Below are 25147 nucleotides of genomic sequence, written 5' to 3' on the forward strand. Positions count from 1 at the left end.
GAGGGGCAAAAAGCTTTGTCGCTGTACAAAGTAGTATTTTAAGCTTCCTGGAAATAAACTTTTAACTTGCTTTGAGTGGCTGCCTTGCAGAAGGTAAATATATTGAATATACTAAAACATTTATGAAGCATGAACACCTTAAAGTGTTCAAGAAAATAGCTTGCGCTTCCAGGTCACTGTCCTCTGTGCTGATTCCTGCATCAGTTGTTATGAATTTAGTAGTTATGTTACAGGTCCTTCCTTGTTACAATACTCATGAATTGCCTTTTCTTCCCACTCTAAGGCCATCTTCAGTAGCTAAGATAGTTTTAATCCCAGTATCTTAATACAGCTTCACCCCTGTTCTTTTTGCAAGTATTTCTTATTCTTTCTTAATGATGTTAAGATTGGGCCTATCTACTACATGAGAACAAGGATTTTTAAAAGGGTTGGAAAGCTCTATAGTGAGTCTTTTTAAAAATCCTTAGGGGAAAAATAAATGTATGTATTGGGAATGTGTCCTTGCTTTCCCCCCAGGCAGTGCAGGAACTGCTGGGTAAGCTACCCTAATGCTCAAGCAAATTTAAAGCTCCTCTTTTGCCATCCTAAGGAGCTAACGTGCTTTCCCCTTGCACAGTGACTCATGGGAATGGCAAGAGAAATCAGTTCCAGTAGAGTGATTTCCTTAAGATTCAAAAAAGTAGGTTTCTGTCATCAGCAGGTGCCAGTTTTACCATCTAAAAAGAGAAGGCAGGACAGAGGCTCATCATGAACACGTTTCCAAATAAGCTCTGTTGCAGGTGACTAGCCAAACTCAAAAAAAAAATAACCAGAGGTTTTTTTAAATAAATAAATACATTGCTTAGCGCAGTGATTTTAAGACCTTTGTAATGAATAAACGTGCAGCAGTGAGTCTTGTGTAGCAGCAGTCCTGATTACAACAGCAAGATACACAAGAAGCTTTTGCTCCTCCTGTGATCACTGTGCAGTCCTCGCTCTTTAGCTCTGTGCAAGATCCTGTCAAATTGGCTAGTCCAGAGCAGAAATCCCAACTGGGAAATAGATCAGGTCGTTAGAAATCAGATGATGACTCATGTTAAGTCATCTGTGGTAATTTAAAAAGTAATGAAAGACGTCCTTCTGTTTTGAATGGCATTTGTTTTCAACAGGCAATATTAAGTTTTAGAAGTGTTTTCTTTGGCTATATCCAGTTGCCTGAAACCCATGAAGCAGGAGGTAGCTGCAGAAGGCTTGAAGGCAAAACTGTTAGAAATAACAACATAAATTTGACCATTAATGCATTGGATTGATTTTCAGGAAGAACCTAAGCGTCATACCAGATCTGCTGATCTTGGGCACTGATGCTGCTCAGATATAGTCTAGAAAAAGAGCAATGAGAGTATATGGAAGATAAAGATTATGGTCTTTGGCTGCCAGCAGTAGTTGTGGGGCATGTGGGTGCTTACTTTATTGTAGAGATAAGATCTGCTGAAGAGAGCTTTATCTGGTCATTCTTAATGTCTTGCCTGTAAGTTTCTCTTAGTATTTAAACAAATTTTAACAAGTGTAAGTGCTAATTGGGGTTTGAAAAAATTATTTTGTCCAAGGAGGTATCTCGACTAGCCATGGAGCTGCAGTTCAGTGGCTGTTAGACCTGCAAGACAGAAAGCAATTTTTCTCTTAGAAGTTGAATTTTCAAATAATCTGTGAAATGACTACCATTTCCTAAACTTCTTGTAACATGTTGGTGATTGTGCTGGGTCACAAATGTTACTGTCACTCCGTGTTGGCCATTAAAGACTGTAAAATGCTTCTGTGATTCAGCACTTAGGAATGGCTATCATGCTTTTTGATGACAAATGACTTTTTTTTTTTTCTTTTTTGCTAAAGTGTGGGGGGGTTGTGTGGTGTTTTGTTTTTTTAAATGAGCCTGGCTCATGACCTTTAGAAAAATATTATTTTTATTTTTTATATACATATATATATATATATATCCCCTTCATTTCTAACCAAACTGTTTCAATGTGACCAGAAATCCTTAGTGTGACCATTTGAGTGCCATCTAGGTTTTTTTAGACAGAGTATTTCTGCTCAGGGCATGTGGAGGGGGGAAGAAAAGAAAACGATGAAACTCGTGCTGCTTCCAGCACTCTTCTAGGTTGAGAAGAAACTGCTGAAATAACTCGAGTTACATGGAAAGTTTGTTATTGCGACAAAGCAAACATGATACAAGACTAATTTTTCCAGGGGATTCTTAGAGTGTTGGTATATCAAACATAACGATACCGAGAAAGAGCACTGCACTATTTCCCAACACCAAGCATTTTCATGTGTTTGGGGAATGAAGATGATCTGGTGTTCTAGTAAAACTGGACATTTTCATTCCTGTTCCTTATTGGAGATGTAAACTGGCTGCAAATGGCATGATTTGATCAGGAGAAAAAGCCAAAGGTGTTCCCCCAGCTCATGTGAATGGAAGTTGGCTCTCATAAATGACTTGGGATAGCTGCTCTGTTCATATCATGGTATTGAAAACTTTGTCTGGGTTGCCTTGATCACAATACCTTCTTGCGGCAATATTGGTTGTAATTAACCCAACCTTGAATTGCAATTTTGATTTACAGAATCAGAATCACAGAATCGTATAGGTTGGAAAAGACCTTTAAGATTGAGTCCAACCGTAAACCTAACACTACCAAGACCACCACTACACCATGTCCCTAAGCACCTCATCCAAATGTCTTTTAAATACTTCCAGGGATGGTGACTCCACCACTTCCCTGGGCAGCCTGTGCCAATGCTTGATAACCCTTTCAGTGAAGTAAAATTTCCTAATATCCAGTCTAAACCTCCCCTGGCACAACTTGAGGCCATTTCCTCTCGTCCTATCACTTGTTACCTGGAAGAAGAGACCGACCCCCACCTCTCTACAACCTCCTTTCAGGTAGTTGTAGAGAGCAAGAAGGTCTCCCCTGAGCCTCCTTTTCTCCAGGCTAAACCACCCCAGTTCCCTCAGCTGCTCCTCATAAGACTTCTGCTCTAGACCCTTCACCAGCTTTGTTGCCCTTCTTTGGACACGCTCCAGCACCTCAATGTCTCTCTTGTAGTGAGAGGCCCAAAACTGAACACAGTATTTGAGGTGCAGCCTCACCAGTGCTGAGTACAGGTGCACGATCACTTCCCTAGTCCTGCTGGCCATACTATTGCTGATACAAGCCAGGATGCCATTGGCCTTCTTGGCCACCTGGGCACACTGCTGGCTCATATTCAGGTGCCTATCAACCAACACTCCCAGGTCCTTTTCCACTAGGCAGCTTTCCAGCCACTCTTCCCCAAGCCTGTAGTGTTGCATGGGGTTGTTGCGAACGAAGTGCAGGACCTGGCACTTGGCCTTGTTGAACCCCATACAATTGACCTCGGCCCATCGATCCAGCCTGTCCAGGTCCCTCTGTAGAGCCTTCCTCTCCTCAATCAGATCAACACTCCCGCACAGCTTGGTGTCGTCTGCAAACTTACTGAGGGTACACTCGATCCCTTCATCCAGATCGTTGATGAAGATATTAAACAGAACTGGCCCCAACACAGAGCCCTTGGGGACACCACTTGTGACCGGCCGCCAACTGGAGTAAACTCCATTCACCACCACTCTTTGGGTCCAGCCATCCAGCCAGTTCTTCACCCAGTGAAGAGTACACCCGTCCAAGCCATGAGCAGCCAGTTTCTCCAGGAGAATGCTGTGGGAAATCGTGTCAAAGGCTTTACTGAAGTCTGGACAGACAACATCCATGGCCTTTCCCTCACCACTAGGCAGGTCACCTTGTCATAGAAGGAGATCAGGTTGGTCAAGCAGGACCTGCCTTTCCTGAACCCATGCTGGCTGGGCTTGATCCCTTGGTTATCCTCTACATGCCGTGTGATGGCACTCAGGGTGATCTGCTCCATCAGCTTTCCCAGTACCGAGGTCAGGCTGACAGGCCTGTAGTTCCCCGGGTCGTCCTTCTGGCCCTTCTTGTAGATGGGCGTCACATTTGCTAATCTAATTTGCTAATTTTGATTTAGATAAGCAGTCTACAGTTCAACAGCTTGTCCAAATACTGTGTTGGAAATCAGTGAGAACAGAGGTTCTCAATACTTTGTAGACTGCAGATACCACAGGCCAAGCTTTTTCCTCAGTATTGACATGTCTCATCCTTACAGATGGGATAGCTGCAAAAATACAGCAGAACAAAAACTCAAACAAGTTCTCAAGCAAAGCTGCTATTAAACTTCAGCCAAAAGAGTTCAATTTACTTTGGTTATTTCTTGTCTGAATTGACCTGATAAGTGAAGTGTCGAGACATTCAGGGCATGCTGAATTTAAGAAACTTATACCAAAAAAGATAATGTGGGGTTTGAGAAGAAGGGAACAAGATCAGTGTTTTAGTCTCTATGCAAATTCTTTAAGGTAGCTTCAGAGAAATAGTTGCAGTTGCTTTAAAAACAACGAAAAAGCAGTATACTTGCCATAATTGGTGCTGCAAAAGGAGGTGTTCTGATAGCGTTAGATGAACGTATGGGAGGAATGAGAATAGGGTTGAAGTGCCGTTGCAAGTGTTGTTCTGTTGGATCAGCTGGTTCTTTGGCTACAGCGATGCAGGCAGTCTATAACTGCATCCTCGAGGCACCGCTTAGCACCGGACAGTAACAAATGTCATTTGGTTTCCTTGATGTTTTAGCTCTGTTTTTGTTTGGGTCACAGCCCTGTGTTGCTGCCAATGATGAGCAGAAAATAATGCGGGCATGATAGAAACTTTTAAAAGAGCGAGATAAACAGCAGATTCCCAGTAATAACAGATGTGAGAAATAGCTTTGGAAAAAATACTAAAGGAGCAACATCTTCTAGCACAGAGCAGCTAATACCCAAATTAGTATTAAAGTATAGATTTATCACTGGTGTTCAGCTTTGATACTTGAGGATTCATGTTTCTTCACTTTATTTTTCCATTTAAAATGGAAACTTATGAATTCTGAATTACATTATGAATATATGAATTCTGAATTATTCCGACATGAATTTGAGGATTAGTATTTGTCCAAATGCTGTGAGTATTGGGGCTTTGTAGAAGGACTAGCTAGGTCTGCTTAGACCTGAATGGAGTATTACAGGATAGATTGGATGGGTTGCAGATAATGTAGCAACTTCTGTTTGGTTCTAGACTGGAGCTTATGTTCATAAGTGCTGAAATGCAGTCTTAAAATGTGTAGTAGTAAGAGGCTTGTAAAAAGGTGAGTGTCTTCTGCATCTTGCCCTCCCAGCAGTAAAGAAACTTAATGTTACTTAATGGAGGAAAAAAACAAACCACCAACTAGACTGCTAATCCCTTTAGGCCCGAAGTTTAAAGCTTGTGTTAAAGAAAAGCAATAGGCTCTTAACAATGAGCCCAAATAATTTAACACTCTGTACAAAACCACCTTACTGAACCCATGGCGTGATTTGGACTGGTTTCTGTACAGCCCTTGCTATCTGGAGGTCTTATGTAAAAAGCTGTCTATTCTCATTTCTCCTCCAGATGACCTCCTGGAGCTCCAAAAGTCATCAGTCTCCTTCCATGAGGTGACTGTTCACATCCTTTTCACCGGATGTTGCTTTCTCAAGAAACAGTCAGTCACTCCTGTTTCTGAAACAAACAGGACCTGTCTTGTCTCAGCTCAGTCCCACCTTCTGTGAGGCACTAGATTCTCTTGAAAGGGTGCCAGAAGATTGTCATTTGTTGGCAATGCGTTGCCCTTAATCCTCCCACAGTTGTGACTGTAAGATGCCTATTTCTCATTCTGATACACATTGAAGCTATATTAGATTTGGAGCCTAAAAGACATGACTATTTTTTCCTTGGTTAATGTCTTCAGAAATAATGGTTGCATCATTTAGTCCATTTAAATTGCCCAGCAGACCAATTCCCTTTGCCTTTCCCTGTGCTTTTAAAGGAGTTGTCACCTCTTCTTGGCCTCGCTCAAGGAGACTGCTGTGAGAGATTGGTCTTGGGTTCCTGGGTCCTTGAGAAAGTGATGCTTGAGTGAGCCAAAGAACTGAATCCCTGCAGCTCTTGGAGCAACTGTGGCAGCTGCTTGCTTGCTGAACCAGTGCCCAAAGCAGCACCACTGTTATCAGCCTTCTTGAGACTGATTGCAAGTGGGTTTGTGAAGAAAATCCTTCCAGTTCTCAGAAGGAAACAGCGTTATCAGGCCGTTGGTAAGGAACAGGCTTGGCTGGTTCTTTGCTAACTCCCAAGCCGCTGTCTTTCTCTAGGAAGTAGTTCCTTTGCACCACTACTTGTAGTTTTGACAGTCTTGCTTTGGAGACTGCCTTGCCAAATCTGGCTGTGGTTTCCTCTCGCTGGTCAGCAAAGAAGAAAACGTAATGCGACCTTTGGCTGTAAGGGCATGCATTTCACCCAAGGTTGCTGTTACGGGGGTTAAACCTGAGGAGCTGAGCCTGCATGCGGGGCTCTTCGTGGACAATGAGCTAACTCTGTTTGTTCCACCTCCTCTCCAGAACTGTCAAGTAACCCATCTCTGGCTTCGATCCTCATCCCTGCTCATGCCCGGAACCAAGCAGCTGCTTCAACCCCTACAAACGCTACAGCGGCCTCAGGTGAGAACATGTGCCTGCCTGCCTCCCTCCCCACCCTCGCTCCACCTGCCCAGGCACCTTCCCTCTGCTGTGGTCCATGAGCCACCTCGGCCCTCAGGGTGAACGGGGAGGAGGGGTTTGTTCCAGCATCACCTGAAACTTGCTCTTGGTAGGCAGTCATTTGGGTGCTAGCTGTGGTCACCAACCCAAATCCTAACCCAGGGCACTTAGACTCCATGTTCGACTGTTTTGTTTGTTGGTCCCTCTTGCTCAGACTTCCACTTAAAAAGTGATTAAAATTATTAAAAAATCATTACCTCCCCTGTTTTATAGCAATCCCTGTAAATTGGTTTGCACCTAATTTCTGAGCTCTCAGACATTCTGAAATTAACACTGACTTGGAGCACGAGTTTGTTTGTGATGCCTAGGAAGAGAAGAAATGGCTAGCTTCAGTACGTGTGGCCTCTGTGGAGTGTGGATGGAGAGGATTTTTCCCCAAAGGCAATAGCACTTAACAGTCTGGTTAGGGAGTTCAGTCAGTGTGCTCACTGCCTCATCTAAGTATAAATAGTTGCAGTTGCATCTTACTGGGTTCACTTGTGTCATCTTCAGGCACGAAGCAGACACTTTTTGAGTTTTGGCCAGCACTGAGTGAATTTCTTTTTTGCCTCTCTTCGTGCGCTCTCAAGTTTCTGTCAGAAACCTTTTAAAAGCTCGCTTGGCCTGTAGCCACTCCATATTGTATTTTGTTTCCAGTGAAAGCTTAAAAGCTAGGTAATATCAGTTGGGAGACTCCCAGAGAAAATCCTAGGTGCTGCAGGATGTGGCAGAGGTGATTCAGTACATGGCACTCTTCATCTGAGTCAGCCCTGAGTCAGCACAGCAGCCAGCTGTCTCTGGGGCTTGGGCACCCAAAGGCAGGCTGTGAAATGGGCGTGCTTCCATATGTATCCTGTATGCACATCAGTCCCATTTGACAAGGGCTGTGACCCCCTTTTGAGGTGCAGGGCGCTTACTCATTGTAAGATAGCTGATAAGGAGAAGCCCTAATTAAAAAGGTATTATTGAAATGTGCAGGGAAGTGTTTGCAGGTTGATGTGCTGGACAGTTACCTGATACCTGAAGCGCTTGGTCCAGCCAGTGGTGTATAGAAAGCATTTTCATACTCCAGGACAGACAGATGCTCCCAGGTTTGAAAGATGAGGCTTCTCTCTGAAAATGTAGTAGCAGTAGATAAAAGCTACAGCCTGTACAATTTATGTGCTCTGAATTTAGGAGAAAGCAAAATTGCTATTTTCAAATTTAGTATGTTTGTTTCATACACTTGGCAGTATTTTGCAAATAGTCATGTTCTCTGTTTCCCTTTTATGTGCATCTGTTGCTCAACAACGAGTGAGGGGGGAAAAAAAGCAGATAAAGTAGTAAAAGTGATTGAAAAACTACAAAATACAAAGATGGAAAATTATTTTAAGCCCTTCCAAAAAATACTGTTTCACTTACTGTCCCTTTCATGCCTTTTAAGGAGTTCTCTTTGCCAAGATACGAGTCTTGAGGAATTAATGGGGTTAAGAAGTCTGTTTTCACCCAGCACTTTACTGGGGAGGGGAAAATTCATGTGGGGGGAAAATGCATTAGCCCAAGGCCTAAATGTGTCAGAAATGTGAAGTATACTAAAGGAAAAACCAAAACCAACCCCACCTTATTGATGTCAACATTTTTAAACCTCCTGTTTGCAAGCACTGCACTGAGTTGGGAGAGGACCACTTACTCATAGTTCAAAAACAAAACAAAAAAATCCTTGCACCTTGGAAAGAAATTGTGAAATTAAGTTCAGTATTGGGCAACATGCAGCTTTGGGTTTCTGCAGCACAGCTGGTTTGTAGTTTCTTACTCACGTAGGGTTCTCACAACAGGCAATGGGAATTTCATCAGAGTTGTGATTTCTAGGATTAGGTCCTGTATGAGGTTATGTTAATCTGTTGTGCTTTGCATGTTGATGCTGCACTTAGCAAGAGATTTTAATAGAAGGGGTCGCTTCTTTCTGTGTACCCCCTGCACATCCCGGAGCAGTAAACTTCTAGTTCTTCAGTAACTGCTAAGGCAGCATGGGAGCAACTCTCCCACCTAACCCAGGGCATCCCGATAGGCAGGAGGCTTTTCTGCAAAATGTTTGTTCATGTGACTAAGTAGTACAAGTCCAGAAACTACTTTTTTGAGTGGTGGTGATGTTAACAAAATGTAGCTCTCAAGGTAATTTAAAGGGCAAAGCAAGTTTATATAACTGTCATCCACATTATTAGTGTGTAACTCTTGTCTCGCTCTAGCAAGCAGAACTGATACAGAGATTCAAGTGTCCGCTGTTATGTCCAGCATGGTTGCCTGCTCTGTAAGCTTGAGGCATAGGTGCATGTACATGGAAGTGCGGTGTACTAGTTCATCACTGTAGGTAATCCAGTTGGGCTGTTGTTAGCTGCTTGCAGACAGTTACTCCATTTTCATAGCTGTCATGTTGGTACTCAGCCACGTCAAAATCTCAGCTTTTTGATAAGATATTGTTGTGGTTTAGCCCCAGTCGGCAACTAAGCACCACACAGCTGCTCGCTCACTCCCCCCCCAGTGGGATGAGGAAGAGAATCAGAAGAGTAAGTTAAAAAACTTGTGGGTTGAGATAAAGACAGTTTAATAGGTAAAGCAAAAGCCGCGCACGCAAGCAAAGCAAAACAAGGAATTCATTCACTACTTCCCATCGGCAGGCAGGTGTTCGGCCATCTCCAGGAAAGCAGGCATAACCATTACTTGGGAAGACAAACGCCATCACTCCGAATGTCCTCCCCCTTCCTTCTTAATCCCCAGCTTTATATAATGTGCAGGATGTCATATGGTATGGAATAGCCCTTTGGTCAATTGGGGTCAGCTGTCCCAGCTGTATGCCCTCCCAGCTTCTTGTGCACCTGGCAGAGCATGGGAAGCTGAAAAGTCCTTGACCAGTGTAAACACCACTTAACACACTGGTGTGTTAGTTGTTGCTATCAATATTATTCTCATACTAAAATCCAAAACACAGCACTATACCAGCTACTATAAAGAAAATTAACTCTATCCCAGCCAAAACCAGCACAGGTATAAATCACTGCTTTTTATCATGTGCCAAGGCAGGGTCTATAGTTAGAGAATAACTAGAAAAATGAGATCTATTTGTCCAAAGTCTAGCAAAGTAGTGTTTGCCAGGAGACTTAACAGTGGTGTGGTGTTAAGAGATGGAAAGGTTGGCTGTTCAACATACCATGTTAACAGTGCAGGTTTCATCAAGCCAGCAATACTAGGCCTTGTGCTAACCGATATGACACACATCTGCATTTTTAGAAGTTATCCAAAATGAGTAAATTTTGTTAGCTGATAGATTCACAGTGGTGATTTCAACAGCCCAATGCAACAGTAATCCTGGGATCATGATCTTAAATGCAGGGGAATTATTGTAGGTAATTTTTGAGTGTAAAAAAAAAAAAAAGGCATTTGTTGTAAATTTCTCTTCTCTTGAGGCATAAAGCTGGGCTCACTGTACTAATGGAACCTGGCTTTGCAGTGGGAGTATGAAGCCTTGCTACACCGGCATTAGTAAATTCACCTACAGGTTTATGAGAAATTCTCTGTGACATTAGTGGCATGTCTAAAGCAAAGTGGAGGAAAAGGAAGATGGGAGTGTTTGGCCCCTGCTTAAAATGGTGTGCCAGCTTTCTGTGAATTATGCTGGCCATTGATTAAAAATGCCAGTGCAGCTTTATTCGAGCAGATGCTGACTTGATCTAGCTGGAGGAGGAGGAAGATGGTTTCATAGCCATGCAGCCACAGCATTTGAGAGGGGAGCATGCACACCAAGCCAAAAGCATATCTGCTTGTGTGACTACATGTTTTTCTTCCTGGATCAGCCAGCAGCAGTATTTACCTCTCTGTTAGTCAGCGTTAAGATGGGAAGAGCATAATTGCCGTCTGCAGGGGAGTTGTGCCAGCAGGGATGCTGGGGTCGTCGCCTTAGGCATCCTGCTGTGTTGATCCTATGTAATCCCAAATGCAATGGTGTGCCTGAACTTTCAGCAACAAAACAGATTAGAGCTGGTGTTACCTGCCAATGTGTGGCAGTTGAAAAAGACCACAGTGCTCCATAAAACAAAAATTCAGTGCATTTACGGTATTCCCATTGAAGGAATTTTGGAAAACTTTTTTTCTTAACCACGAGAAGAGGGGCAAGCAATTTGCTTAGGCTTCTGCAAGCTCAGTACAGGGAAGAGTCCATGACAGACAAGGAAGTAAAACTTGCACATTTCAGGCTTGCCAGTTTTGCTCTGAGCCCTGGCTTTCTACATCCACAGGCAGGCACAATAGGAAAACCATGCTTTTCTCCTCCTTCTACTTGTCTCCCCAGCTGTTCTGTGAGGACTCCCAGGCTGGTGGTAGTTTTGTTTCTGTATCTTTGCAGATGAGCAGCACAGTCTGTCAGCATTACAAGTTCAACCAACTAATGCTGTCATTAGTGCTAATGGGCTTTCTCAGACTGAGTTGGCATCTCTGTCTTTTTCTGAACTGTAGCCCCATCTTTCCTTTCCGGGAGGTTTCTAAGGAGTGTCACGTACCCTCCAAGAAAGCTGAGGCATTCCTCAGAGGGAGAAGCTGAATTGGAGGAGGTGCTCTACACTGAGAGATACTTTTGCCCTCTGTTTGGAAGAAGTTTTGGAAGCAGCTGACACTTAAACCCTAATGTGTTTTCTTTGCCCACACAGGCAGAGGTGTCAGGTTGGTAGTTTAGGGTAAAGAGATTGCCCTGACCTTGAGCCATAGTCTGCTGTGTAGTCAGTCATCTGTCTCATACCAGAAAGCTGCATGTCAGCTCCTAGCTTCACTCCCCAGCAGGGCTTCCACGGTGGCACAGGCCACTGCTTTGCAAAGCAGGTGTTCTAGCAGCATTGCTGAAGGCCTAGGTTTTCTTCTCTAATGCCCAAATACTGATTTCTCATGGTGAGGAGAAGTAAATGAATGTCCAGAGGCCCTCATACTCCAGTTCTGCTCTTTTTCTGGCACTGCAGCAAAGAGGTGCTGGAACAAGCCCTCTTTGTTCCCCAAATGTCCTGTCGATGCGGAGTCAAAGAACAAGCTGGAATGTCAAAATAGTGCATTTTCTTGCAGGTTTGGAGCCAGTACAGCCTTGAGCAGGCTCTGCACTCTGTCCCAGCCTGGGTGGACTTCTATATATTGTTGTGAAAAGCCCCATGTAAATGGTCTTGGGCTGCGTCACTTGGTTTATTTCCTTTTTAACATGTGGCATATATATTTCTCAGGAACTCCCCCATTAGAGTGATGACAGAAAAAGAGCATACGTTACATATGTTACATGAAGTAGCTCCATCCCCTCTTCTTTTTTTCTTTATCTCTACTCAGTAGCAATGTAATGATAACGATTTCAGCCTCTGCTGTCTTCAGGAATAGGAGATCAAAAGGCACATTTCATTTCAGCAAATGAAATACAAGCACTTTTTGTACACATACAGAGAAATCCTCTGCCAACAGTACAGACTCCAGCTGGACTGCTTGCATCAGGCACAGCAGATGTTGCGTTGACTGGAGTTTATCCATACCTGAAAATGAATCTAGAACAGGCACAGTGAGAGTTTAAAGTGTGGAAACTATTACCTGTCTGGCTGGGTCGCTTTTGGTTTCCGTGGTCATTGTTGGTCTGCATGCATGTGGGATTTGGGAATTGCTCCTCCAGGGTAATTCTCCACGTAGAAGGGCGTCTTTTGTGTGCAAGGCTAGCTTTCCAAATAATACTGGTACTGTCGTCATGCTGCCTTGGTGCTTTAACTGCATGAGCTCTTCCCACTTGCCCCTTGTATTCCTGGATGCTGTTGTTTGTTTGATTTCCTATTTTTGTTGCCATTATCTGTGTATGTTACTTAATTTGTCACCCAGCAAGTGCTGCCCATCTCTACTCTCTCATTCATTTCATTGCCTTTGCTCATGGCTGCACTTCCAACTATGGTCAGGTCAATGTGGCAGGAGAGCAGAGGGGTTTCATGAACAGGTGACTGTAGAGCATTGCCCAGCTGCATTGCCTTGCGAGCTCTTCTGTGCTGGAGAAGTATGACTGCACCCCCACTGCCCACCAGTTGTATTTTGTTGTGTCTGTTGTTTGTGCTAGTCATACTGTCCTTCAGTCTGAGGTCAGTGAATCTATTCTTTCTTTTTATAAGCCCTTTTCCCTATGTCTTTCGAATGCATTGTTTACCCAGTCTGCCCTCTTCTGTACTGAGATACTAAGTCTTTTTTTTCCTGTTGCAGTATTGGTAGCTTTGCAGTTAACCTTACTTAAATTAAATGGGAGAAATGTATGATGGTCTCTTGTAGAAAACCTCACTTAATATCTTTTTTCCCATCCTGTATTTATTGTGTTGAGTATTTTATGTGTTTAACCATTCATCCACTTTCCTTTTTGTGACTGTGCTAATTAGATACTGCATAGGATGGTTCCAGATGAAGTCGGTGCATTTTTTTCCCCTACCAACTCTTCTAATACTAAGAACTATTTTTTTAGAGAAAATATCTGATGCATATGGTCTGTGAAAACACAGTTACAGTGGATTTCCTTTAGTATTTCTTTGCAAACCCTGTGTTTTCTTGGAATGCACTCTGACACGCGCCCATGAACCTGTGACTTGTGTCTTTATGGAGCACTGTCCCTCCCAGAGACAAGAAGATGTTGGAGACCACTTACTGCAGAGACCCAGTCCTCTACCAATGTCGTATGCTTGCGTAAACCTTGTCACTGGCTTCAGGCCTTGATGTTAATCTGCTTCAGCAGTTCAGAGGGTGGCAGATCCAACTTTGGTTGAGCAACACAGAATAAAACAGTAGACTTGAAAGATGTTTTCTGAGGCAACAAGTGCATGAATTACACATTAACACACAAGCTGTTTCTGCCAGGGAAGCAGGCTCATCACATTCATTGTCTACACTCATTCACACAATTAACAGATGCCTTTGCTATAAGAAGGCCTAACAATATGAAACTTCGGCACTGATGTGAAACCTTGTAGTGGCCATGGATAGTTGATGCGTTAACTTTGGCGATGGCGGTGTGCCTTGTCTTTCAATCAAAGTTACTGGAACGTAACATGGGCAACTTACTGCTGCGCGAGCAATGTTATGTCCTGCAAAATCTGATAGAGCCCAGCTGGGTGTTCACGTGCCGGCCTGCAACCCTCAGCCCTTGAGGTTGCCTTTGTCCTGCTTAAAGACCATATTCCCACCCTCTTCCCAGACCAAACTGTTCCATCTGCACCCCCTGAAGTCAGGAGAGCATCCTAACCAAATGGCACCTCAGTGGGAGTTGTGGGTTTCCCTGTGCGGAGAATGTCATAGCTGTTGTTCCAAATGTATCTGTATTTTGGAGGTAATACTGGTTGTTTTTCTCTCTTCCCTTCCTCTCACCTGTTGTTTGCAGATGTTAACGCAGGAGAACGAGTTCAGACCAATAGTGTAGCTACAGCATCAGCCTCCAACTCCACCTGAACCGGTACCAAGCAGCCAGCTGCACAGGAAAAATCACCAGTAATTTGAGTCTTGCTCAGCAACACTGGTCACATTTGGAAAGAAAATTAAAAAGAGGAAAAAAAAAAAAACAAAAAACAAACAAAAAACAAAACAAAACAACCAACCAACCTGTTCATTTTAGTGTTCAATTTTTTATTATTATTATTGTTGTTCTTATTTAACCTTGTAAAATATCTATAAATACAAACCAGTTTCATTGTATTCTCACTCTGCAGGGTGTCCGGGGCAGGGGACTAGGTGGGGGGAGGAGGGAAAGCGGAGCAATACAACACACCAATGTCTCTCCCCTCGACAATCTCTTCATGTTGGAAGTTTGCTGTTGTGTACTTCAAAACCAGGACTCTTGCCTCATGCCCCCTCCCACAACAGAAAGAAGGAAAAAAAACAAAAAACCCCAAACCTCATTCTCTGCTGAAGTTCTTTTTTTTTTTTTAACCTCTTTTTTTATTTTCTTTTTAAGTGAAGTTTCGGACTTTGATGTAGTGCACAGCTTGAATTTGGTCGGGAGCTTAGCAGGGGTCATTCAACAGAGCTCAGCGTTTCTTGTCAGTGAATCCATATCCCAGGTTGCCTGAAGAACTGCCCCGGCTTGGTATGGGGAGTGGGTGATGTGGTAGGAAAATAGGTTGCCGTGGGGTGGGTGGGAGGGAGGGTTTGCTGTGTGTCTAAGGCTTGAACCGCTAGTGGAAGCCTTTCATTTTAAAAATCAGTGCTAGCAATGAAGAAACCTGCAGCTTCATTATGGGAAAAGCCTTACCCAAGTAGGTTATATATAATATAATACACACACATGCACAACACAAGCGGTTAGCTTTACTGAAGCAGCTCCTTTGCCCAGCTGGAGCTCCTGGCGCCTGTGTCGTGGGCTGGTACAGGGCAAAACGGCCAGCGGAGGCGGCCGGTCAGCTCCCATCTTCAGCAGAGAAGAGCGGACGAACAAAATCCTCGGAGGAGGCAGGGGCCCAGCCGGGGATGTTAAGGGACTTTTTGGAAGGTGGCCACTGTGAAAGCTTGGGTGGTTTGTTTGTGGGTTTTTCCTTTTTTTTTTTTTTCACCTCCCAGGCTCTTGATTTGAACAGGCTTCCCTTTCCCAAGGTGTGTACAGGAAAAGGACACCAGGGTTTATAATGTGAACTGTAACAGTCTACTGGTTTATTTTGTAATATTTTTTTAACTGCAGTTTTAACTTGCAGGATGCCACATTCTATGATAGTTCTGATTTTTAAATCCACAGCTAGAATCTGTATTTAATTTCATCTTTTTTAACCTCTTGCTTTTTTGATCTTTATTTATTGATGCGTGTTGCCATGTCTCCATTATGTTTTTACATTGGTAGAATATTAATAAAATACGCATCCGAGTGCTCTCAACAGTAATTTGTACCTGCTGACTTGTAGGAAAGCTGGCTATATATGAGTGTGTGTGTATATATATTATATAAATATATACATGTATACATAGATACAATACTGCTTTTTTTATTTTGTCAATGATCTCAAAACAGTCTGACTGAAGCATGAGGTGAATGCTTGTTCTAGTCCATCTGTTCAGGGTCCGGGTTTCCTGCCTGCGACGGCGCGTGGTGTGAGCATCCACGCCTCTCTTCCTGAAGTCAAAGCAATATTCCTCGGGAAAGGGTCAGATAAGCGGCCGGACGCAGCCGCGGCATAGAAATGAGACTTTTGGAGACCTGATCTTGTCATAGGCTTGCGGTTGGTGTCCACTCCGGCCTTATCCTCCTTCAGAGAAACTGTAGTCGCCTTTGGTGCTTATCGAGCTGTTATTCGACCTGTGGATCTCTAAGGCAAGCGGTTGCTTTTTGGGAATGTGTGGACCTTCATGCGGCCCAGGGGTAACCGGCAGTATCGGCTTTGGCAAGCTCGGCCGCTGCAGGGGCAGCAGGGGTTTTGCTCACGAGTTCAGTGCATTTCTTCTTGCACCTTTTATCCTGCTGACATGGGATTTTTTGGAAACTGTCTCTTACCAGTCCTGGAACTGATAAAAGCCCTGCTCTCTCTCTCCTGCCTGACACACAGGGGGTTTCGGCGAGGCAGGAGCTGTTTCAAGAGGTGAGTGACCACCTACCGTGAAACTGGTAAACCCTCATGCTATACCGCTTGGCGATTTGCTGTCGGGCACACACAAAAAAAAAAAAACAACCCCAAGGCTTTAAAGCTTTTAGCTGTTGTTAAATTCTGGCTGGCTGCAAAGGAAAGCACACCCATGTTTAGAAACAGAAGGCTTTCCAAATCCTTACATGCAACTTAATAGAAAGGGCTGAAGCGCATCTTAATGCAAGAGCTCAGCTAGTCGGTGTCCTGAAAGGTAAGTGAAGGGGCTTGGTTGACCCAGTGATCCAAATAGATGCAGGAGACTCAGAAGTAGGACAGTGGCAGGGTATGGATCTGCTGCATAGGCAAGACTGCTGAAGCATTGGCCACAGATGCTGTTATTTGGAGGCAGTAAATTACTGAGTCTTTAAAAAAAAAAAAGGTAATAAAAATAATGAAGAAAACCTGCTGCTTGTGCCAGGAAATGTGGCTTTTCTTCTGTTTTATCTTTTTGTTTAAGACTGGCAGAGGGGAGTTAAGAGCTTTTCTCTGATTTTTGTGACTGTGCCGGCATCTGTGTGTGTCTTGTGTGTGTGTGTGTGTTAGGCTGGGAGGAGGGTCGGGGGTGCCCCTCTGGTCTTATTTCTTTTTTTCAAGGATCATGGCAGGATCACACACTCTTTTATACAAGTTAGATCCAGGTCTTTGAATAACCTTTTTTGTAAATAAGAAGAAAAAAAAAAAAAAACACAAAAAAAACCCAACAACAAAAAAAGCTCCTCACCAAATTCAAGCTTGTACATTATTATTTTTGGTTGTTTTTGAATTTTGAGTTCTATTGTTTTGTATGTAAATATGTGGACCCAGGAACTGTTATTAATGAGCAAAAAGTTACTGTTCAGGGCAGTGATTCTGTTTAATAATCAGACAAAATGTAGACGAGCTTTTTAAAGCCATATAGTTTTAACTCTGTACAGTAGGTACCGGCCTGTATTATTGTAACAATAACTCTAGCGATGTATAGTGTATCTATATAGTTTGGAGTGCCTTCGCTTCCATGATTTTTTGAATTTTATTTACCTTCTCCCCCCCCCCTTTATTAACAATGTCTCCCACCCCAAACCTGCATCTTTGTTTCCCCCCCCCTCCCCGCTTTCTAACTCTTTGAGTGCTGTAATGTTTCGGTGATACCCTGATCAGCAGCGGAACGAAAGGAAACCGTCTCCACCATCCTTCATTTCATTGGAGCCGTGGCTTTGTTCTGGATGTCTCCAAGTTGCCCACCCTGCCCTCTCCTCCCTCTAGCAGCGACTGCTTTCATTCGGACACTTGCCCTAGCAGCTCTTTTAGACTTTGCTCGTCTCTTTCCCCCAGTCCTGCACCCAGAAGTCATCTGGGCAGCAGCAGCTTCCATTAGGCTCGGCCTTTCCACCCTCCCTGCGGCTGTGCCGGGGGCAGCAGCTGGGCCCAGGGGCGGAAAGGACCCCCGGGAGGGGAAACCCTCCGCACCCCACAGCTGTGCTGCGCTCGGAGCCGTTCGGCCACGGTAGGAGCAGGGGCATTGCTGTAGGAGACCGCGGTGGTTTTTTCTGCCAGGAGGGCTTTCTGTTCCCTTTCTCTTCTCCCTGTTCTTCCCCCATGCCCCTCCCCAAACTCACTTTTGTTTTCTTGAGATAAGTTTAACATGATTCTTGATTTCTTGTGCCCAGCACGAAGGCCTTGTTTCTAAAACTAGTTTGCTTGTGTTTTACTACCTTGTTAGTATTCCACATAAGATTGTCTTGAATGGGAAAACACTTAACTCTTTACCAAACCAAAGGTTGCTGTTTTATTTCGAAGCATCTCGTGTTCATTCCAGTGAAGCAGAGGCTGCACTTTCTTTCTGGTGACACGAAGGTCAGTGATGCCAAGCTGTTGGCAGCAGTCTGCTCAGAGCTGTCCCTCTCTTCTTTTACTCTCTTTTGGGCTTGTTTTCAACCCAGTCTGGTCTTGATCTGTCCTTTACATCTGCCCTGCTGTGGCGTGGGTCTCTGAGCTGGACTCGATCGCAGTCTGTCTCCCCTGAAGACACCTGGTCAAGATGCTGGTGTTCTTTAATATTAAAGTTTTATCTACCTTGCTAGGAAAAAAAATGACCTGCAAAAGAAAATTGGCTGGTAGAAGATCCCTGAACACTTTGTCCCCTTATTTTGAAGCCAAGCTTTACCTAAAACAGTGGCCTGTGACTTGCAACTTAAATTTCCCCCTGGTTTTCAGTACTTGGAAAAGTAGAAGTCAAGCAGCCTATCAGACTCGTACTCCTGTACTAGGAACCTCAGCCACCATGGAGAAAAAGGAAAAGCCAATGAGGAAAAGCACAGTAGGGTATTCAGTCCGGGCTCTGCCTTTCAGAGACTGCCAGCGGGTACCCCTGGGGTGGCAGCTGATTTCCACGGGGCTCTCAGCCGGTTCTGGTTGTAGTTGGCTTCGTTTTGCAACACTGCAATAACAGCAAAACGACAGGAAAGGAAAACAGTACCTAAGGGGTTAGCTCGAGAAAAGTAGCTTCCTTGTGTTGGTCTTTCTCAATTTATTTTTAATATATATATATATATATATAAAATATATTTATATATATATAATTTGCTTGCCTGTAAAATTTGCGTTCATTAATGTGTTGCTGATGGATCACTTGGGCCTGTACACACCAATTAGCGTGACCACTTCCATCTTAAAAACAGAAATCTAAAAATATATATATATATATTAAGGACTGTGGGTTGTATACAAACTATTGCATAAACTTGTGCAAATCTGTCTTGATTTAAAGGAAAAGCAAAACCTGTATAACATTATTACTACTTGAATGCCTCTGTGACTGATTTTTTTTTTTTCATTTTAAATATAAACTTTTTTTGTGGAAAGTATGCTTAATGTTTTATTATTTCCCCCGCCCCATTCCCCTTGTAAATATGTTTTGTTCTGTGTGACTCGGTTCGGAAATAGTTAACTGGTACTGTAATTTGCATTAAATAAAAAGTAGGTTAGCCTGGAAATGAAATTTAAAAAATACCAAGTGTGTGGTCTTTATTTCAAAAACTTGCCCTTTCTTTCCTACTCCTCCTCTCCCTTCTCCACCCCTTGTTCCTTGCCCTCACGCCTCCTTCCACTCTGCAAGAATAGGTGGACGTGAATCTTTGTAATAATAATTAAAAGAAAAGCCACAAGAAATAAGCATGTTTTCTTAAATGAGCTGTGTTGTTCCATGCTGTTTTCCAAGAGATGCCAGCTTGTCTATGATACAGTTTGATTTGATGGAGAGAGGAACCCTGGGACATAAATATTTCAAATTAAAACCAGCCAATCTTCCTTTACTGTCCACCTATAGATATGAACTTAAGAACCTGTGTAAACTGCTGGCTTTGAATCCTGCACTCATGATTGTTTGTGGTTTTTGTTTTCTTTTTTTTTTTATCATTTGATCCCATTAGTAATGTTATTTGGTGGTGATCTGTAAAGTTTGTCGAGACCACGTCCAGTGGACCGTTCCTCCAGCAAATCAGCACGTAGCTATCTCTGAGTTGGGTTTCCGGTACTGGATAATGTATGTATTAAACATGACATGTCTATTAGCGCAAAAGAAAAAAGAAAAAAAAATAAATCCTTTTTTGGGCTGGCTGACCTGGCCGAATCCATTCTGTTGCTATCCTAAAGGCTAGATGCGAGGTCATGTGACTGCTGCTTCAATAAAAACAAATTTATATTGCAAAGAGGCTCCTCTTGGTTTGTTCGTGTGCCACGAGCCATGGTTGTCCCCATGAAATCTCCCCTGCTGGGCTCTGGGCTGGACCCTCTGCTCTGGAGCCGCTCCAGTAGAGGTAGGAGCGGGGCGGGAAGGGGTGTCTGGGACTGGGGTGCGCTGGGGCATGGGGACAGCTGCCTCCAGGCGGCTGCTCAGGGGGAGACCTTGGTTTAGTAGAAAGGCTTCCTGTGCCCAAATTCAGCCAGGACTGGAGCAGAGGCTGCTGGTACCAAACTGGTTGGTGTGTTAAAGGGCTGAGTAGGGCTCCCTGGACCAGGCAGCCAGTGGTGACAGGACGGTTGATGCCCTTGGTGGCTCCACACTGTGCAAGTGTTGCGTTAGGCTCCCTCCAACCCCTGCTCTGCTTGCTGGCTCCCCTGGACTAAGCTGTTTGGGGGCTGTTCTTGCCCTTCCTGGGTGCTGAAGCTGTGCCCCTCAAAGCAGGTGCCAGCCTGCCCTGGCTCACTGATGGGGGCACAGGTCTTGTTTTGTTCGGCCTCTGCTGCTGTGGCAGGCACTGGGATGCCAGGGTGACAGGGCCAGGCAGCTGTCTACAGCCTGGCCACCCCAGAAGCAACACAGGTGACCAGCTGCTGTCCCTTCACTTACGTTGGTCCCACAACATCACCAGGGTTTGGGCTGCATCTAACTCGTGCCAAGACCAGGGCTGCTCTGCTCAACCAGTCAGGCCCCTGGCATTAAGAGTGGCCAGTTACACCCACAAAGGCATCACTGCCCGAACTACAGCACCTCACTAGATGAGTTTATTGATTTCAAGTTTGCTGCTAATGGGGAGTTCATCACAATCCTCAGTAATTTGGGGTGGTGGTTAATTATCCTTGGGCAGCTTTCTTTTCTAGATGCACATGCACTGGGGCCTCCTGTCTCTTCTGAACTTCTCTCACCACGAATGTGAGCTGTGGGCTCTCTTTCTGCACTGTCTTTGCACAGGAACCCTCTGCTCCAGTCTCAGGTCTCACTTCTGAATGACAGCCCCTTGATCGGGACTCAGTCACCTCATAACTTCTTGCTAAGCTGACTAGAAGAGGATCTTCAGCTCCTTCACACCTTTCTAATCTTTCTAATTGTATCTCCTCTGCAATTGTTTTTAACACTATCTTCAGGCAGTGGGTACCAAAATTAGCCAGAGCTTTCCTACAACAGTCTCCCCAGTGTCAAATAAAGGCACTAGAGAGCATCCTCCTTACCTGAGGGTTGCATTCACCCTTCTGTGTGGAGGCTGCAGTTGTCCAGTTTAACCATCACTCCCTCCTGTTGTAATTACTGCAAACATTATCAATGGGACTTTTATAGTTTCATCCCAATCACCCTTTTAAAAGATAGAATGAAACACCTTAGCATCAAGAGCCAGTCCCCTCACAACCTTCCAGGGAACAGTCGTTCTGTCACTGTTCCCCATGTGAAAATACATTTCGAGACCTGTCTGTAAACCAGGTTCAAATTCACTTAGTTGTCGGTCACTGACACCTTTGAATGATTTAAAATGCTAATCCAAATGCAAAGCAGTACCAAGCTGAACATGGTACAAAAGTCTGCTCCACTGATGTGCTTCGTCTTTATCGACTGAACTTCCAGCCATCTGGGTTGGAATTAAAAGTCGGTGTCAAGGCTACTGGCACCGTTTATTATCTGGAAGGTGGCAGCTTTTGGGCTGCTGGTGGTTAAGGTCCAAGTCGCTTTCTGTGGGAGAAGAACAAGAGCCACAAAGGAGGAGGGAAGCAAGCCACAAAATGCGGAGGGGAGAGTGGAAGCGCCGCGGTTTGTGTCTGAAGCACCAAGTCCAGTTGCTTGGAGATGGCAAGCCCAGCAGATGGTACACAACCTCATTAGCCAGTCTTGAACCTCGCTTCCCTCCCTTGGCTCCGGGAAGGGCTTGGCTGGGTTGTTGTCCGGTCTTCTCTCCCTAGCCTTGGGGAGTGGCGTTCCTGGTGAGGGCAGGGCTGCTCCATCTTTGCTGGCTTTGCTAAACCAGTCGTGCCCAAAGGCTGCAGGGCCAGACCCGACCTGCTGCCAAATCCAAGCTCTGGTGGGAAAGGAATGTGTGTAGGTAGCAACACTGCATGGGGCACGGCAGGAAACCCAGGCTCACGTCTTGGTGTGAATGTCGTACAACTGCTGAGGCTTTGGAGCAGAGACCAGTCCCCCAAACAAACTCCTGCTGGTGTTCATCGCAGGAGACAGTGCAGGTGACAGTGGTCAGGGCTGTAAGGGAGAGTTGGGCTTTCACAGCAAACACCTGCCTTTGGTCGATGCAGGAATGCAGTCCTGGATCTTGTTGCACACCCAGCTAACTCCTGATGTCCTGGCACAGATGTTTTCTTCTTGGTATATCCTACTGCCCCCTGAGAGTCTGCACGCAGCTGGGTAGGTCTCCCATGCAGTCAGTGGAGTTAAAGCCTTCTCTTTCAGGGATTCCCTGCTCCCTGCATCACCCGTCTCTGCTTGCACTCTCCAGAGGCGAGGCTGGGTCCTCCAGGATCAGGTAAGTGGGGAATGAACAACCTCTTCCCTTGTGGAAGCTTGTGAGTGGCTGCAGCAGAGCATTTGTGACCGGGGTGCTCTGTTAGGAGAGCCGCATCAGGGCAGCCTGCCCAAGTCCAGGGCAGTCTGCAGAGCCCCCTCACTTGCCGTGGAGTGAAAAAATGTGGCTGTAGGCAAATAAAACCTTGTCCCCAGGCAGAGCTGCCTGGCTGAGCACAGCCCTTTCCCAGCAGAGGAGCCACGGGCCCTACATACGGTGGCAGGGCCTTGGGGTCTGGGTATGTAATGGATTGCTAAGTAGAGAGATGGAGGGGTTTGGGTTGGTTTTTTGGTTGGGTTTTTTTTTTCCCTAAGCGAAGTTTTTAAAAACTGGTGGAATCCAGGAGTTAGAACAGGACTGTTCATCTTAGCTTGCTGCTTGAACGCCCTGTGCTTTACACCACCTCCACGTGGTGAGCGTTCGCAGGGTCCAGATGCCTGCCGCTGGCACAGGAATGCGTGGCAGGTCTTGTCAGAGGGAGGCTGGGGCTGCAGGGAGCGAGGTAGGGTCAGACATGCGGTGGGAACAGCACATGAGCTTGAGAGGAAGCAAGAGGTATTCATTCTCCTCTCACCAGCCCGTCAGCTATCCCATTATTGCTCTCTACAACTACCTGAAAGGAGGTTGTAGAGAGGTGGGGGTCGGTCTCTTCTCCCAGGTAACAAGCAGTAGGACAAGAGGAAATGGCCTCAAGTTGCGCCAGGGGAGGTTTAGATTGGATCTTAGGAAAAATGTCTTCACCAAAAGGGTTGTCAAGCATTGGCACAGGCTGCCCAGGGAAGTGGTTGAGTCACCATCCCTGGGGGTATTTAAGAGACGTGTAGATGTGGTGCTTAGGGACATGGTTTAGTGATGGACTTGGCAGTGCTAGGTTAATGGTTGGACTTGATGATCTTAAAGGTCCTTTGCAAACTAAACGATTCTATGATTCTATGTTTCCTATGCCATAAGAACAGGCATGTCCTCTTCCTCCCTTCTGCAGCTCATTCCTGTAACCAAATCCTTTGCCAGGCAAGAGTGCTCAGGAGGCAGATGGTGATTGCCAGCAAAACCTGGGCTGTTTGAGGGCATTTTTGCTCAAGGAGATCATTGATGTTGTTTGGGATACTGTCATTTGTTAGCAGTCTTGGGAAATGAAAAGGACTACCCAGCTGGGGAGTTTTTGGACCATCTCAGTTATACCTCGTTCCTCTTTTGAGATTTTTGTTTCATGGCACCAGGTCTAGGAACACATTGGTCAATGGAAGCTGTTTCTGCTGGAGACAACAAATTTGGGGCCTGCACAGCAATGAAAAATTGTTTGCATTTGGCTGGAGGTGGAAAAATTACATGGGCAGGTGGAGAAAGGCTTCAATAGGTAAGGAACCAACATAGTGTTTGCAAGAGGCTTTAAAGGGAAGGGCTGGCTATTACTGGCTCAGTAATAAACAAAAGGGAGATTCGTTCTTAGGCTCAGTTCTGCAGCAACTTAAGGAGAGAATGCAGCTTTTCAGTCTCCATTACGCTGGTGGGAGCGGCTGCTTTCCAAATGCTAGGGATGTAAAATGGTGAGTGAGAAGATGCTGGCCAAGAAGGGTATTTAGGAGAAGGTTTAGTGCACTCTCAATTTAGGGGCTACATAAGAGCACTGGTTAAATATTTCAGGCTTCTTGCTGCATCTGTATTCAGAGCACTGGTGGTGTTCACGCTCAGTGCTGACGTTGTCACCAAGAGCAACAGCATCGGGTCCTTGCTGCGCAGCTGCAATTAGCTCACTGCAATTTGCATTGCAGGTAGCACTGCACGCTTCCAGCCACTACCCCAAGGAAGAGGATGAACATCCTCGTGCCCAGCACTGACCGAGGAGCTCCAGGATGGGCGAGGAGTGCAGGTTACTATGAAAGCTCCCCGCTGGGGGAACTAGATGTGATAGATCTCAGATGGCTGGTCATGGGCTGGGCTGTGCAACAGGTCCAACCAGCCGTGGACTAGTGGCCAGCCACAATGGTGAGTGTTTTCAGGGGCAGTCACAGCTCTCAGGTCTGTTGGGGATGGTGTGCTGAGCCAGGCTGGCTGGGGAGGGCTCTGGCCCTGAGTAACAAGTGGATACAGGTGAGCAGCCCAGGAAGGAAACAGAAACGGGACATTCCCTCTGAGTGCTACATGAAGGACTGGGCTTTGGCACGTGGGAACAGGCCAAGAGTAGTGGCCTGGACTCCAGCCACAGGAGGTGGTGGAAGAGGTGCGTGGGGTTGATGCAGCATCTGGGAGAAAAGGAAGAACAAGAGGGAACAGATGATACAATCGTAGCAGAGAGCCAGAGCTGCCTCTCCTCCCCAGGTTTCAGCGTACAACCTTCCCATCAGCCCGCCAGGGTTTTCTCTCTTGTCCAAACAGTGTCTGTTGAGATGCTTCCCCCACCAGTTCTGCTCCTGGCAGTGGCTGTGAGGAGAGGTGGGTGCCTCGGTCCAGAGCGGTCACAGGCAAATTGAATTTACCAGATTAGGTGTACCCATTATGTCTCAGGGAGATGGCAGTTTTGGAAGATGTTCAAAACAATTCCTGCCTCTCTGGTGGAGTGGAGAGCATGGGTATGAAACAAC

General features: G+C 45.2%; 2 protein-coding genes across 3 annotated transcripts in view; one reads left to right on the forward strand and one right to left on the reverse strand.

Moving 5' to 3' along the window:
• GSK3B (glycogen synthase kinase 3 beta) overlaps positions 1-14362 on the forward strand; it is a 154020-nt gene extending 139658 nt beyond the window's left edge. For both annotated transcript variants that reach the window (XM_072881570.1, XM_072881579.1), the window contains 2 exons: positions 6512-6610; positions 14082-14362. In XM_072881570.1, coding sequence (XP_072737671.1) covers positions 6512-6610; positions 14082-14149 — 167 coding nt within the window. In that variant the 3' untranslated portion in view covers positions 14150-14362. The remainder of the gene's footprint in view (positions 1-6511; positions 6611-14081) is intronic.
• Positions 14363-17454: 3092 nt separating this feature from the next.
• Positions 17455-25147, reverse strand: part of CFAP91 (cilia and flagella associated protein 91) — a 42550-nt gene continuing 34857 nt past the window's right edge. Inside the window, exon 19 of the mRNA XM_072881498.1 lies at positions 17455-18378. The gene's annotated coding sequence lies outside the window, so the exon portion shown is untranslated. The remainder of the gene's footprint in view (positions 18379-25147) is intronic.

This window comes from Ciconia boyciana, chromosome 1, assembly GCF_034638445.1.
Source record: "Ciconia boyciana chromosome 1, ASM3463844v1, whole genome shotgun sequence".
NCBI lineage: Eukaryota > Metazoa > Chordata > Aves > Ciconiiformes > Ciconiidae > Ciconia > Ciconia boyciana.